This window comes from Thamnophis elegans, chromosome 15 (genome assembly GCF_009769535.1).
Source record: "Thamnophis elegans isolate rThaEle1 chromosome 15, rThaEle1.pri, whole genome shotgun sequence".
NCBI lineage: Eukaryota > Metazoa > Chordata > Lepidosauria > Squamata > Colubridae > Thamnophis > Thamnophis elegans.
In genome coordinates this window covers 27,617,921-27,633,968 of record NC_045555.1, presented here as the reverse complement: position 1 = coordinate 27,633,968, position 16,048 = coordinate 27,617,921, and the positions used below count along the sequence as shown (strand labels likewise).

General features: G+C 41.4%; 1 protein-coding gene across 5 annotated transcripts in view; it reads left to right on the top strand.

The window, feature by feature from the left end:
• Positions 1-16,048, top strand: part of CCSER2 (coiled-coil serine rich protein 2) — a 51,907-nt gene that overhangs the window by 4,890 nt on the left and 30,969 nt on the right. For 3 of the 5 annotated variants that reach the window (XM_032231544.1, XM_032231546.1, XM_032231548.1), the window contains exons 2-4: positions 418-527; positions 3,024-4,446; positions 5,553-5,758. In XM_032231544.1, the coding sequence (XP_032087435.1) occupies positions 3,063-4,446; positions 5,553-5,758 (1,590 nt within the window). In that variant the 5' untranslated portion in view covers positions 418-527; positions 3,024-3,062. The remainder of the gene's footprint in view (positions 1-417; positions 528-3,023; positions 4,447-5,552; positions 5,759-16,048) is intronic. The other 2 variants (XM_032231545.1, XM_032231547.1) reach the window with 1 other exon arrangement.

Here is a 16,048-nt window from a genome sequence, read left to right as displayed (position 1 = left end):
GGAAACAGACTCACTCTTAATAGCCCCTACCTTTCTCAATGGGCCATTAATAGGCCTGAATCAGTCTATTCTACATTACAAAGACCCTCCCTTCAGCTCCAGGGTGATGGGATTAAGGTGTTAGGGAGCAAGGAATGCAGGCTGTTTTCTCCTTCAAAGCACAAGGAATGAATTTGTTGTAAGTAGAGGATACCTGTATTTTAAAGAGATCACATTTCCAGTTTAGGAGACCAAGCAGGCTGGTTACCCATGATGGAGAAATTGATGGAGATTCTTCCAGGTGAAACAATGGTTTAGTTGTCAGGTCTTCTATGTTGAAATCCAGAATGAAGTCATCAGAGGGATTGCTTTTATTTAATCAAAGGCTCTCCTGGCGGAGGGGAATGCAGAATGATGTGAACTGTTTTCTACCCACAGGGGAATAATAGCAGCCAATGTTACACCTTGGTTGGAGCAGTGCAGTTGGTCCTCGACTTACGACCACAGTTGAGCCCAAAAGTTCCTTTGCTAAGCGGGATACTTGTTAAGTGAGTTGTGTCTCATTTTAAACTTTTTTGGTCATGGGTGTTAAGTAATTTGTTTCAGTTATTAAATGAATCATGCAGTCATTAAGCAAATCGGGTTTATTCTTTTGACTTTGATGGTGGAAGCAGCTGGGAAGATGGTGATAACATGACTGCAACTGTCACTGTCATAAATACATACCTGTTGTCAAATGCCCAAGTATTGTTTTACTACAGAAAATAAAATACAAAAGCAGTAAAACAAACAAAATGAATCAAAACAGAAACATACATTCAACCCTAACAACAAAAAGGAAAAAAAAAACTGTACAAAAGATGAGGAAAAATTGGTCAATTAAATTTAGCATTTAACATGTAAGGATCCACCCTGGCTGGGTGCTGTAAGAGAAAACGGTTGCCTGAATTTTGATCATGTGGTTGTGGGGATGCTGTGATGGTCATGAGTCATCAGTTGTTTTATAATGTCAATCACTAAATGAATTTGTTGTAAATCAAGGACTACCTCTATTTTAAAGAGGTTACATTTCCAGCTTTGAAGACCAAGCAGGCTGGTTGCCCATTATGGAGAAATTAGTGGTTATTGGGTACTGGAGCAAAAATTTGTGAATATACAATGCTATTAACTTCCAGTGCCTCCCCATAATCTATAAGTTAATTCGTATTTATTTAGACTCTGTAATCAGACAAATTGTATGGCCAGTTTTGTCACGTATAGAGTGCTCAAAATGACTTACGAGCATATTTAATAATATAGGTAAAATAACCAAATATTATTATTATAAGATATTATTATTGGACTGTTGGGTTGTTTGTGTCCTCTGAATGAGATTGTTTTCCTACAGACCTCTCATTACCACACTATGCAACATCCGTGAAGATTGGAGAGTGAAGTTTGCTGGTGGTTTGTTTACTGTAGTTGACTGCAACATCTTGGTGGAGCATCCTTTCTTCCTTGATGGTTCCTTGGTTAGGACTCTGCTTCTTTCCTGATTGTTTCTCTTATGCTGGTTCCTGCTTCTCTGGGTGTTGGCTGCTGGGGAAGATACACCCTGATTAGTTGTTTCCTCCCTGGGTTTTTAAATGTTGCGTAGATAGGTTTACCTCTGTGTTTCTGTTGATGGCTGATTTGTCAGAATGCCAAGCTTCCAGACATCAACTGGTCATTGGAAGACATGACGGGCATTCCTTGAACTCTCAACGCATAAACAAACTGAACCACAGTTACATTTCTGGAATTGTTGACATGTTAGATTGAAGCAGATCAAAAAATGCCAGCAGTATTTGAAGCTTATGTCACATGGAAGGATGGCAATATATGTCAGAGAAAACTTTTTAATGGACATCTTTGCTTTGCAGGTTACTGAAGTGTAGAAAAAAACTTACTCCAGAAACAAACGAATTTGTTGTCGGCAAAGATTCTTAGTCATCCAAATAGAGTTGTCTGGAAGTTGAGTCAGGGGAACTTTTTCTTTTTAGTTTGAAATGTCTTGCTGCTTATCCAAGTAGTTTCTTCTGTCAGAGCAAGTTGATTGAGGGGTGGGGGTGGGAGAGGGATATATGTTCCCCAGGCAGGTTTCAATTCTCACCTAATTTGAATAGACTCCTCAGGTGAGTAGACGTTGAGTCCTTAAGAGTCCTTGCTCCTAAATCCTCCTTTTTTCCAATCTATTCCTAATTTTTCAGGAAAAAAAAAAAGACTGCTGGAAACCTTTCGGCGAGCACAATGGCACTACACATTGTCTTCTGTCTTTTTTTAACTGAAGAAAGTCTAAGCCTCCTCAAATAGTATTAGTGGGATACTGTATGCTTGTTATATTTGGCTGAACTCTTGGTAAAGTATTTTTCCCCCCATGTAGATACATCCTATCTAATGTGAAGATATTTTACTTGTTTAAGTGTCAGTTTTATTCTATATAGCAGTGATGGCTACCCTTTTTGCGATCGTGTGCCAAAAGCAGGGGGAGCTCAGGGGGTCGTGCAGGCATGTGCCTTCCCCCCATGTATGCACGCATGACCCCTCCCAGGCATGCGCACGTGACCTCCCCGCGCTCCCCCCCACTTTTGGTGCGCGATGGAACGATGGACCCATTTTTCGCTCTCCCCAGACTCCAGAGGCTTTCTAGGAGCCTGCGGAGGGCGAAAAGGGCCTCTACCTCCCCCAGCAGGCCCACTGGAGGCTGGAAATGACCCGTTTTCCGACTTCCGGTTTGTGTGTTGGGCCCTTTTTCGCCCTCTGGGTTTGCACATTGGGTTGTTTTTTGCCCTCCGGAGGCTTCAAGAAAGCGTCCAGAGGGCAAAAATGGCCGAAAATGAAGGCCAAAATCAGCTGGCACTGGAGCTGATAAGGCAATGCCTTGTGTGCCCTAAAGAATGGCTCCACGTTCCACCTGAGGCACACGTGCCATAAGTTTGCCATCACGGCTATATAACATACCATGTGTTTCTCTTCAGGGGCATGCCCTTAACATTAATATCTCCCCGTCGTTTTTTTGTTTTCAGAATCAATGAAGGCTCCATTGCATGGAAGGACTATAGCACATGGAAGAAAAAGCTCATACCAGGACGTCTTTGGTTTCCAGATTACCCAAATATGGAACCAAGCCTGTTGGAAGTCCCTTACCGCCTGTCCCAAACAGGACGGCTCCTCACTTTTCAGGGAATGCACAGATCATTGACAAAAATTTCAGCAAGCACAATGGCGCCCCTCGTCTGTCTTCCTTTGCTTTCAACTGGAGAAAGTCTAACAAATTTCCTCTGGGAGATCGGATCGGTAATGAATATAACTCCGGTCAAGATCCTAGTGAACGAGTGACCGGATCGGAAAAGTGTCCTCAGTCCGAAGGATCCGTTGGTCAGGAACAGGTTAGGACCAGTTCAAAGACCACATTTTCCAAAACAGTGAAACAAGACAATATGTTTGTATCGCCCGCTGAAGAATTAAATCAGAAATGTTTGTCGGGTCAATCTAATTCGAAGTACGCCAAAAGCTCTTTGTTAAGCAGGAGTTCCTATTCTGGATTTAACACACCGAAACCGCAGTTGAATGGGATTTGTGGGAGCCAGTCGATGCTAGGCTTGCAGAGAATTAGGGGAAACCATTTTGTCACTCGGAGCAGCTCAAGGGAAAGCCTGGCGAGATCCACAGACCATGTTCCACCTGCTTCTGACAAAATGGTCCGCTCGCAAAGCTTCTCACATTCCCTTCAAAGCTCCCTGTTGCCTCCCACCTCTCTCACTCGATCCCACTCGTTTAACAGGGCGGTGGATCTGACAAGGCCTTGCCAGAATCAGCACCTGGCTCTGAGACCGCCGCAGAGGTCGAATCTCCTGTTAAGAAGTGCGCGCCAGTTGGATGTGCCCAATGGGAATGAACCCTCGAGGTATGAATTTCCTAGGTCATTGGCTTCTTCGGCGCCTCCTCATGTCAAGAAACAGCCCCTCTTAAATGGTTCGGGGGATGCGTCTTCCCTGAGGTTCAGATCAGGCCGCCCTTCGTTGCTGAAGCCTGTGAGCCACCATTTGGGTAGAAAGATCCCTGTGGATGGGAGCGCCAGGAAAGAGCCCGCAAATAGTTTAATGGAGGATTTGATTCCCACGGAGGCAAAAAGAGATGCTGATGTCATAGAAACCCAGAGCAACAATTTTGTAGAGAGTAGCTGTAGAATGTGCACGGATGGGGATGTGGATGAAATATCAATATCTTCCCTGTCCTCTTCGGAGAAAAATGACCTTAGCGAAGATTTTAGCGATGATTTTATAGATTTGGAAGACCCCAGTCGAACCCTGCTGGCTCAAGAAGAGAAGGTTCCTGCTGAAAAGCTGGAAGATAGAAATGGAATACCACCACATCAGCTACTGTCTTTTCAGGAAAATGAGAAGTTGAACTACAATAATGAGGAATGGCTACATATACATGTGTCAGGTAAATATGCCGGGTGTGGTTTTTCAGTACTCACTGTAGAAGCGAATGGAATCCATAAAATGTTATTAATGTTGTTAATCCGGAATATTTGGCATTTGAAAGTCCTCATATAAATTCATTTTTCAATTAATTGTCGTGAAGGTTAAAATTCAGATTGTATTTGATTTAATTGCGCAACTTGAACACTTGAAAGCTAACATTGTCAACTTAAGATGTGCTTAATGTCTGTGGGGATTCTCAGTCATCCAAGTCATGGTTGTCCCAAAGATGCTTTTTCTGAAAGGCAACTGGACTTTTATTGGGAGTTTTTTTCTCCTTGAAAATGTTTCACGTTCTTGGATGAAAAGCAAAATGTTTTCAAGGAAGAAAAAAAAACAAAGACCAATTGCCTTTTGGAAAAAAGCACCTTTGGGGACAACCATGACCTGGATGATTGAGAATTCCATAGACATTTGCACCAGGTTGTAATTTCTAAATAATCTTCAAGATCAGCCCTATTTCCAGATGAGCCCAGGATTAAGTCTACTTGCTTTTTTTCTGGGTAAACTGTGGTCTTCTGGGGAAGCTGGTTCAAGTTCAGTAGCCATAGTCAGTAACCAAGACAAGCTTCCTTAAAAGTGTGATTGTTGCAGTGGTGGGATACGATCAGTACAGGCATACCGGTGCCTGCTGGGAGCACCTGGTACCATTCTGGTATGGTGCTCCGGAGGGCCCACCTGCCCTCCTTACCTGTATTTGAGCTGCTTGGGGCTTATGCACATGCGTACTGAGCATAGCGGGCAGTAAGTACACATGCATACGCTGCATGCATGCATGTGGTGGATGCCTGGCCCTGTTGCACTGTACTGATTGTTGACTAGGCTCACAGATCCACAGCCTTTGGCTTAGCATGCAGTGGAATGGCATAGGAAGTGCAGTGCTCCCACCTTCAGTAGGAGAAGGCTGAGCTTGTGTGGTTTAGCTTCCTGAATGGGTCACGGAATACAATTAGAGAGCTGCTTTGATGGGATAAAAGTTTTCTTATCTCCCGAAAAGGAAAGTACTGAAGTGTTAAATTTAGAATCTGTATACGGTATTGTATTTAGGTGGTGTTGTTTTTATTTAAGAAATAGATGACAAGAATGAAACTGCCAAACTTCCTCCTGGGAACAATGAAATTTCTTCGGAAATGGATTACAGAGCCGGCTCCTCTTTTGAGCTTTCCCCCTCTGACAGTTCGGATGGGACCTACATGTGGGATGAAGAAGGCTTGGAGCCCATTGGGAGCGTCCATCTGTGTGGCAGTTACGATTCTTCAGAAATGAACAGTATCGTATGTATTCTTTGTTTTTATGTATGAACAGCATTTTATATATTCTCTGTGTACACAGAGAGAGACAAACACACATATACTACACACACACACACACACACACATACACACAGACACACACACACTGATATATTATCAGTGCCATGCAAATATCCGTGTTGTATCTCACATTAACTTCATCCTTTTCTGAGAATTCCATGGCAGATGCAGCAGGTACAAAGATCTCAGTTTGAATGAGAATAATTGGAGAGGTTAGAAATTGAGGGGAGATTGGCTAATATAACAAGCTGCCTTTTATAAGCTTGGTTGATCTTTCCATGTAGAAATACCGTATTTATCGGCGTATAACACGCACCGGCGTATAACACGCACCCCCCATTTTAACACAAAAATTTGAGTAAAAATTTTTTTCATTAAAAATAAATGACTTGGAAGCTCGGAACTTAATGTTGGATTAAAATTTATAACATTAGAACATGAATTATAACATTAACTCCTCTTAAAAGGCAAACTTTCTTCTCTTCCTTCCTTTCTCCTTCCATCCTCTCTTCTTTCCTCACTCACTCCCTTCCTCCTTTTCTCTTCCTTCCTCCTTCCATTCTTTCAACTTCCTTTCTTTTACCTATCTATCTTTTCTGTCTTTCTGCTCTTTCCATTTCTCTCTTCCTCTTCGCTTCTGTTCCTTCCTCCTTCCATCCTTTCACCTTCCCTCCTTCCTATTTCTTCCTTCCTTCTGCCTATCTACCTTCACCTTTGTCTTTCTGCTCTTTCCCTGTCTTCCTCTTTCCTCCCTCCCTTCTTTCCTTTCTAGTTCCATCTTTTCTTCTTTCCTCTCTCCCTCCCTTTTTCTTTCTTCCTTCCTTCCTCCTTCCTCTTGCCTATCAACTTCATCCTCCTCGTCTTTCTGCTCTTTCCCTCTCTTCCCTTTTCTTCCCACTTCCTTCCCTCTTTTCTCCCTCCCTTCTTCTTTTTCTTCCTTTCTTCTTCCATCTTCCTCCTTCTTTCCATCTTTTCTCCTTCCATCTTCTCCCCCCTCCCTTCTTTTCCTTCCCCCTCCCTCCTTCCTTCCTCTCCTTCCCACTCTCTCCTTGGGAGGGGTTGGGGTTGGGGGTGGCAGCAGAGACCAAATAAAGTCAGAAAATCTTATTAAAACTTTCCTATTTGTTGGATTGCCTTGCTGCGAACTTATAAACCAAATCAGGGAAACATTTTGCAACCGAGCCTGCTGCAAGGAGAGGCAGTCCTGCCCCAGTTTTGCAAGGAATGAGAAACGGTGCTTTAAACCGAAGCAACTGCAAGGAACCGCAGACAGGGAAAGAAAGAAAGAAAGATCCTTGTAGCACAAAACCCACCTTTGCATGGTTGTGAGAACATAAACAAACAAACAAAAAAAAGCACAGCGTCCCTCCGCCCTCTGAATAGGACTCAGCATGACTCCGAGCCGGGCAGGGAGATAAGCACCTTCATTTGCATTCTCTGAGACCGTGATGCTTTGCAAGCCCCGGGCTTTTTGGAGATTTTTCCTTTCGTGCTTAAATAAAAAGAACGGGACTTCTTTAAAACGCCACAGCTCTTTCAGCCTAACAAAAATGCAATCTCTTCCTTCGTCCTTCTCCGTCACTAACAGCTGGGGGCTCAGAAATCGGAGTGAAAAGTCAGTCCTCCATCTCTTCCCTCTTCCCGGATTCACTCCGAAGTTTTAAATCTTCCTTCTGTGCATAAACACTCCCTCCCTCTCCCCCTCCCTCTCCCTGTATCTGTTTGTCTCTCACTCTCTGTGTGGCTCTTTACCTCTATCTCCCCCCCTCCCTCTCTCTGTCTCTCTTGTCATTCTCTGTGTGTGTCTGTCTCTCTCTCTGTCTCTCCTCCCTCCTTGTGTGTGTGTGTATGTGTGTGGGGGATCCCTGCTACCGCGGATGGGCTCCGGACTAGTGGAGCCTCCTCTTCCTCCTTTTTAACCAGGCGATCTTTGGCTGCTACACAATCCCAAGGTTTGCAGCGCTTCAGAGAAAGAAGGCATGCGAGAAAGCCCCCCCCCCCCATCCCCGCTGCCTGAACATTTGAATGAAGGAGGCTGCAGGCTCCTTTGTCCTTGGCTATGCAATTTTCTTCCGTTCTCTGCTGCCCGAACGAGTGAATAAGGCAGAGGGAGAATGAAAGGAGATTGCGTCCCTTCTGTCTCCCAGTTGCTCAGAAAAGCAACTGTAGGAAGGTCAAAGTATCCATGGAGAGCGTCCGTTTCAGTAGGGAAGAAAACTTCCTTTCGCCTTCCCGGGCTTCTGCCGCCCGGCAGAAGCCCCGGGACCCAGTCAAATTCGCTGCGCAAGGTGAAACGGCCGGCAGCAGCCTCGCTCTCCTGCTGTGGCTTCTGTTTCAGTAGGGAAGAAAACTTCCTTTCATGGGCGCCGGTGAATCAGCTGGAGCAGGCAGTTTGGGACCCGGCGTATCGGCGTATAACACGCAGGCAGGGTTTAAGCTTGCAATTTTAGTTTTAAAACTGCGTGTTATACGCCGATAAATACGGTAAGTGCCTTTGCTTATATTGCTTTTGCAGTTGTATCTTATAAACTTGTTCCATTATATTAAGATCTTGTCAGTGAATTAAAATACTGTAAGTGTTTGAAATATTTTAAATAAATGTCAAAATACAGAGGTCCTGTTCTTCAAAATACTTTGGAAATGTTTTTGTAGCTCAAGAGCAAGAGTGGGTCAGTCTTTTTCGAAAGACAAATGTTTCGGATGTTGCCGTGAATGGTGCATCTATCCAAGCTGTCAAGGATACAACACTATTCAGTGTAGTATATTTTTGTCTTTGACCAGTGACCTATGGAAATTGAGGGTGCACTAGAATGTTTGTGAATGCTTGATGAGAAGTAGAAAATCTGGGACTGATACCTTGTGGAAAGTATAGAAAGTTTGAAAACTATAATTCTTCATTTGATGGGGAATGCTGATACTACTGTATTTTTCAGAGTAAAAGATGCACCTTGGGTGCGTCTTATACACTGAGTACACATTTTTGGCCTACCAAAACCCAGCCCCCTTTGCAAAAATGGCCGTGCATAGCCTTTAGGAGGTTTCCAGAGTGCTCCTGGGGCTGGAGAGGGCAAAAACGAGCGAAAAACAAATCATTTTTTTCCTGTTTCCTCCCTCCCTCCTAAGCCCCCAGGAGCACTTTGCAGGCCTCCCAAACTTTCTGCATGCCCCATTTTCCCCAAAAATTGTAGAGTTTGGGAGGCTTGCAGAGTGCAAAAACGTTTTTAAAAAATTACCTCTTCAAAAGCATGGTGCGTCTTATACTCTGAAAAATACGGTATATGCTAATATCACATGCTGATTTCTTAAGGTCTCACAGAAGCCACCTCCTTATCACAATATGAATTTTTTAGCTGTTCTGTTTAAAAAAAAACTAATTTAGTGATTGGCTTCTATCTATAGATAGTCCTTAACTTACGACTACAATTTTTGTTGCTAAGTAAGACAGTTGTTAAGTGAATTTTGTCCCATTTTACAGCCTTGTTTGCCAGGGTTGTTAAACAGATCACTGTTAACGGTTAAGTGAATCTGGTTTCCTCATTGACTTGTTAGAAGGTCCCACAAGATGGTCACACGATCCTGGAACACTGCAACTGTCATAAATACATGTCAGTTGCCAAATGTCCGAATTTTAATCATGTGACCACAGGGATGCTGCAAAGGTCATGAATGTGACAATCATGTCACTTTTTTCATTGTTGTTTTAACTTCAAACAGTCACTAAACAAATGGTTGTAAGTTGAAGTTTACCTGCAATATCTTCCATATTGAAATAAATGGGGAAAAAAAGAGTTTTTCTGTTCTCTGTTCCCACTTTCTCTAGCGCTTCCACTTTTATTGATTTAGCAGTACAGCTATCCCCATTGTTGCTTAATTGTTTTAGGTATATTTTTGAAAAAAAATGTCATTTATCATTGTATGAAACCTGCTCTGAAACCTGGAAATCGGACAGGAGGGAATATTAATATGAGGACATAAGATTTATTAGATTAACATCTGAACATTTTTCATTTTAAAGACTATGCTAGAATTCTTTAAGAGTCTAGCTACCCTATTTTATCTCTTGAGCAGTCAGAATTTTTATTTGGATTTCTGCAAGGTTTAGCAAGATTATATTTTTTCATCATTTTTAGCAGTTGTATCAATTTTGTAACCCTGTTTTTGGTCTTCAACCCCAGTGCCAATAAACACAAACACTGAGGCTGAAATTGTCCAGTGAAGATATAAACTTGCTCCCTTTGAAAAAGTCAAATTTGTAAACATCTACTAACATCTTTGTTATTATCCACTAACTTTTAATTTTACTAAACTTCTTTCTCTTTTAGAAGCTATAATATAGGACATATAAACGCTGATGGGAATTTCCATATAAATACTGTCCTGCATTTGAAAACATGGTGTGTTAAGCTGTCTGAAAAAGTCTGGGTGGTTTTTGGTGCAACTTTCCTCTTCTTCCCCAATTTAAATACAGTTGAGACTGTATGATGTTGAATATTTTAAGCAGTTCTTTAGAAATGTTGTGGGTAGAGGCTAGATGGCAGCATAACAGTGTGCAACAACTGGTGTAAACATTCCATGTCAGACTGATGTCATATTTCCTCTTTTCGATTATGTAATTAACTTGGCAACAGTAGTATCAATATTCACAACTGTATTTATTCCTGAAACAAATGAAGTTAACTATATGCTTCACTGACCACCTGTGCTACAGTTTGTGCCAAATATCCAATTGCCTAGAATTTGGCATTCTTTGCGTGGCTATCTTTTTAAATTATATCCTGATTAAAATGGCCTTGTTTGTAGAATTCTGACATTAGAGCCAGAATGCTATTAGTACTGTTTTGTTCCACCCAGAAAGCCATCTATGTTGTTATCCACAGGTAATATGAATACCATTTTCACATAAATAGTATAGATGCACACGTCACTTGAGAAATATGTACGCGTTTGCAATTAAGAAGCAGATGTCTTAACTGCTGTGTCTTCTTCTAATAAATGAAAAAGAGGCATTCAACAATCTGTAATAATTGCCCTGAAGATATTAGTGCCTTGGGTGTGAAAGAATCAGGGGATGGGGTTAATTTTGAGGTGGCAAAATTTGCACAATGGAGCAGAATGATCCAACGCAGGGCAACGTGTAATTATAAAGGAGAAAAGGGAGTTGGCATAATCTTCCTTATGGCTTATTATTCAATTAATTGTTGCATGAGTGATGATGTAAGGGCCAGGGCATCTATTTTCTCAGGTATACAGAAATAGCTGGTTACAACAAGCCAGAGAGACAAGTCAGTTAAATCACAGAATTTAAAGAGAAGAAACATGGCTTCTCTTACTTTTTAATCCTCATTTTATTGGTAAATCATGGGAATCCTAATTTCGGAAAGCAGAAATCCCTCCGTCTCTCTGACAGTAGTAATATTCCTAGCACAAGGCATTTCTAGAGACCTTACTTTGGGAGACAGCCTGTTGCTCAAAATCGCAGCAGTAGTTCAACTGAGACAAAAGTCTTCAATGGGTTTTTGGGAGTATTTATTCTCTCTGTCTGCTCAATAAAAACTGAGTACAAATCCAAGATTTAGTCATGAGTTGTACCTTATAAAATATGGACACTGGCTTTTTTTTTTTTTTTTTTTTTAAAAACCACTTAGTTTGTAAAAGCATACACAAACATTTGAATACTGTATGATTAAATCCTGCTACATTTATGGGTTGGACATCTTAATTATCCATCAGATGCAAGGCCTCGAGCAGGGCTTGAGATGGTTTTCTGGAGGGTTTCGTTGTTTGTTTGTTAAAAAAAGAAACATATGTTGCTCTGCTACTTTTCCACCTAGAAACCTGTCAACATTTTTGCTTTCAACCAATTGAAGCTGTACATTTTTCTCATTGTTTGAAGATGACCTTTTGCAGTAAGCAACCTGCAGGATTGCAGAGGTCGTTCTGTGTCACGCTGCGCAAAAGCAAGCCTATAAAAAGAATGTGGCTGGAATCACAGTCAATGACGATCAGTTTTATTCAGAATAAAGCAGTATATTTGTTTTTAGAAACTCACCCTGGAAGAGTTAGCAGGGAAGAAAGAAGAGAAGAGATTGTTTTGTTTTGTTTTATCAAGTGTAAGAAGCCCTAATGAAGAATCTCTACTTGAAAGTCTAGGATATTTTAATGGACTTATTTATAATTCCATATGCTCTGAATTACTATTTATGAATTACCTATTACATTGGTATTATTACAGTAGTTTACCAAAGAGTAGAAAAAAGGAGAAAGGTTGAAAAAAAAACCTATTTTAATGCAAAAAGCTGGTGATCTAATGGCTTTAAAAATATCAAGAACATAGATATCTCATTTATAATAATCTTATGGCTTGCTACTATATTCTGTAATTTAATTTTTTTTAATGAGGCTGTAGCAATTAGAATTCCTGCTGTAATTCAGAGTTAATTTGGAATAAATGCTGTGGAGATATAGTGATCCAGGTATAGCATCTCTCTGTGGCCTCTTAAAGCAATCATGCCAGTCTCCATGTCAGTCTCCTCTTAAAGCAATTGTCAGCAATCAAGTATCATTTCTGAATTACATCTGAACCACTGCATTACCCTGATGTCCATGTATGTGGAGTCCTTGGTGTTCTCTGACCTTGGTTGTTTCTTGCAGACGTTTCATTACCCAAACTAGGTAACATGATCAGTGCTAGAAGGGAGAAGGGTTGGGACTCAACCTTCTAACACTGATGATGTCACCTAGTTGGGTAATGAAATGTCTGCAAGGAAACAACCAAAGTCAGAGAACACTCATTTCAACCCTGCACTACCAATGTTCTCCTTTATTCCTCCTTTATTTATATCTATGAGTCATAGTGGTGGAGTGGTTAGAGTGTAGTACTGCAGGCTACTTCTGCTGACTGCTGGCAATTTGGCAGTTCAAATGTCACCAGGCTCAAGATTGGCTCAGCCTTCCGTCCTTCTGAGGTGGGTAAAATGAGGACCCAGACTGTTGGGGGCAATAGGTTGACTCTGCAAACCGCTTAGAGAGGGCTGTAAAAGCACTGTGAAGCGGTATATAAGTCTAAGTGCTATTGCTACGTACCATGTTTCCCCAAAAATAAGACAGGATCTTATTTTCTTTTGACCCCTGAAATAAGCGCTTGGCCTTATTTTCAGGGAGGTCTTTTGAGGTGCAGGAGGCGGCGAGCGTGGTCACCTCTTGGCTACTGCTGCATTGCAATATTTTCGGGAGTGGGCTTATTATAGTGCATGTGCCCAAAAGCCCTATTGAGCTTATTATCCAGCGAGGTCTTATTTTTGGGGAAACAGGGTGCGTGACTCTGATTTAATTCTGCATGATATTTGGAACGCTGACAGTGTGTATGCTTAAACACAAACACATGCCCATTTCAAAAGTATGGGCAGATGACACCAAACCGTGAAGAAATAGTAGTGAACCAAAACTTCCAAAGCTTGTTTTGGAGGCATGATTTCCAGAACTGTAGTTTAACAAAAGTCATTGTGCTTTTTTCTTTTTGGCTTCCTAGAATCAGAGGATAAAGGGCTGATGGTTTCCCTGAGGCTCATAGTGGGGTTTGTTTCTCACCATGGCAACTGGCATCCCTGTCCCTGTGATTGTTTGACTAGCCTCAGGCAGGCTGGCAGTGTGGTGGCAGGTTGCACCTCTGTGATTGGATATAGGCTCCTTGCATCCCCTCTCCCAGGGTTGCTATGGCAACTGCAGTCATAAGCCCTAAGCCCCCTCCTCTGCCTCCTCTGTCCCTGGTCTCCCTTCTTTGGGAAGTATTTTGTTTTAATCATTCCTCATCTTTATTTTCTTTCCTAAAGGTATGGGGCCTGCTTCACCTTTCAGCTGTGACATAATGTACAGGAGCAGTTCTCTATGTATGGATAGGTTAATATTCAGCACTGTTTGATGGATTTTTGTAAACTTAAATATATTGACTGGTCCTGTTTTGTTTTTTTTAAGAAATACTGCCATTTTGACTGCCATTCCTTTTAAAAATCAAATTACACAATGTCTGTAAATAAGCAAGGAAGATACAACTTTATCTGCTGCTGCTTTACTCATTTAGTACAAAGACCATGAAATCTACAATATACTAGAATTCAAGGTCTTGAATATCTACAATATGCTAGAATGAAACGAATAAGATTATTAATTCAGTTTACCCTTTTCTCTTAAGAGAAGAGTGAAATATCAATTGAGGGGTGGGGTTTAGTGTAAAATATTAATGGGGCTGTAGTAACATTGCATTTCTACATATGATTGTGATGTTCTTCTGATAGTTGTGAAAAATCCTAGCTGCTTGTTAAATTGTAGTCTGTAAAAGTAATAACAGCATTCAGAGAAACATATGTCTCACCTAGGAAATTACAGACGTTTTCAAAACTTAATGAAAGTTTTTCTTTTGTCCCAGCACTTGGGACAAGTCTTATGGACATAGTTCTATTGACATTATTGGGATATTTCTTCAAGGCCAATAATCAAATATATGCAAATCAAAGGCATTACCTTCCAAATCCTTGGTTTTGTACTTGGAAAATAGGACACATCTAACCATACATTATGGCTCTCCTGTGCTGCTTTATCTGTTTTTACGTACTTTACGTGGTTTTCATAACCCTTCCCCCATTTTAATCCAATAATATTAAGAACTTTCACAGAGATGCTTGATTAATTGTGTGTCCTCAAGTCGCTTTCAACTCTTAATAACCACCTAGGTCAGGAGTGTCAAACTCAAGGCCCTTAGAGGTGCTTAGATTGGCCGAAGCGAAGGATCGGCCTGCAGTGCCTCTGCCATTGAAAATGGAGTTCGGGAGGGCTGTGTGCAGCCCTCATGAGCTCCATTTATGCTGGCAAAGGGTTGCAGGAGGCTGTCCCAGCCGAAAACAGAGGTTGCGAAGGCTTTGTGTGTGGCCCTCCCAGGCTCCATTTTCATTGGCAGAGGGTTGCAGGAGGCTGTCACAGCCAGAAACGGAGCTCGGGAGCCCGTTTCCACTCGCAGAGCACTCGAGTCACCACAGGTGCCCCCAACATGAATGACATTGAGCTAGCCATGCCCCCCTTGGTCACACCCACCTGCCCCCCCAAGGTCAAACACAACCCTGATGCGGCCCTCAATGAAACTGAGTTTGACACCCCTGACTTAGGTAGATTTTCTCTATGAGGATCCATCCCTTATTATTGCATTCTTCCAACCTTCCCAGTGGCGTCCCCATTGCCAGCATAATTGAGACCTTCCTCCTTGTTCCTGGCCACCCTATTCCTCACTTTCCTAGACATATTTTAGTATTTGAATAGGATTGTATTATGTTAGTTGTTGTAGCTTTAAATTATGTTTTATTTTATTTTTTAAAAAATATATATTTTTATTTTCCATTTTCATAACATATAATCATATGTATACTATTACATAGCCAATATCATGTTGTGTTAATTAATAATTACATCAGTTCATCTTGCCATCAACTCCCGGAAAAAAATAAAAATAAAAAGAAAAACCAATTATTGGCTCTTCTGCTCTCCATACACCATATTTATGCCTTATCCAACACTTTCTTCTGCCTCTCTCCTCCCCCTCCCTACCTCCTTTCTTCCCTGCATCATCCTTTTCTACTCTACTTCCCCTTCCTTTCTCCTTCTCTCCCCTTTCCACTCCTCCTTATTCTCCTCATCTTCCCCCCTTTGCCCTTTCTCCTATCCCTCTCTTCCTATCTTTCTTCTCTCCTCTGCTTCCCACCCTTCCTCTCATTCACTTCGTGTATTTCAGCTTCTGAGCAAACTCCATTCTGTGTTGATGGTATTTATACTTCCATTTCAATATACATAACATATCTTTGTTTGAAAAAAAAGTAAGAGAAGACAGTATACGTGTACAATCATATTACTTTAAAACCTAACACCCCTCCTCGAGCTTAATATACTTCTCTCCCTCCCACCCTCCACCCCAAATTCCCCCAACCTTCCCTCCCCTGACTTCCCAGAACCAGTACACTGTATAAATCTTTAACAAAAACAGTCTAAAATATATTTGAAAAGAGAGTAAAATATTAATAACATCTTTAAATTGAACTTAGCTCCTCCTTGTTAGGCTAACTCTAAACAATTTATATCATTCCTGATCTTAATCATAAGCTATCTGGAATTTCTTAGTTCCATATTTATTTTGAGTATAATCAATCCATTTTTTCCAGTCTCGTTTATATCTCGTTTGAATGCTCCTTAAGTTATGCAGATATTTTAGCC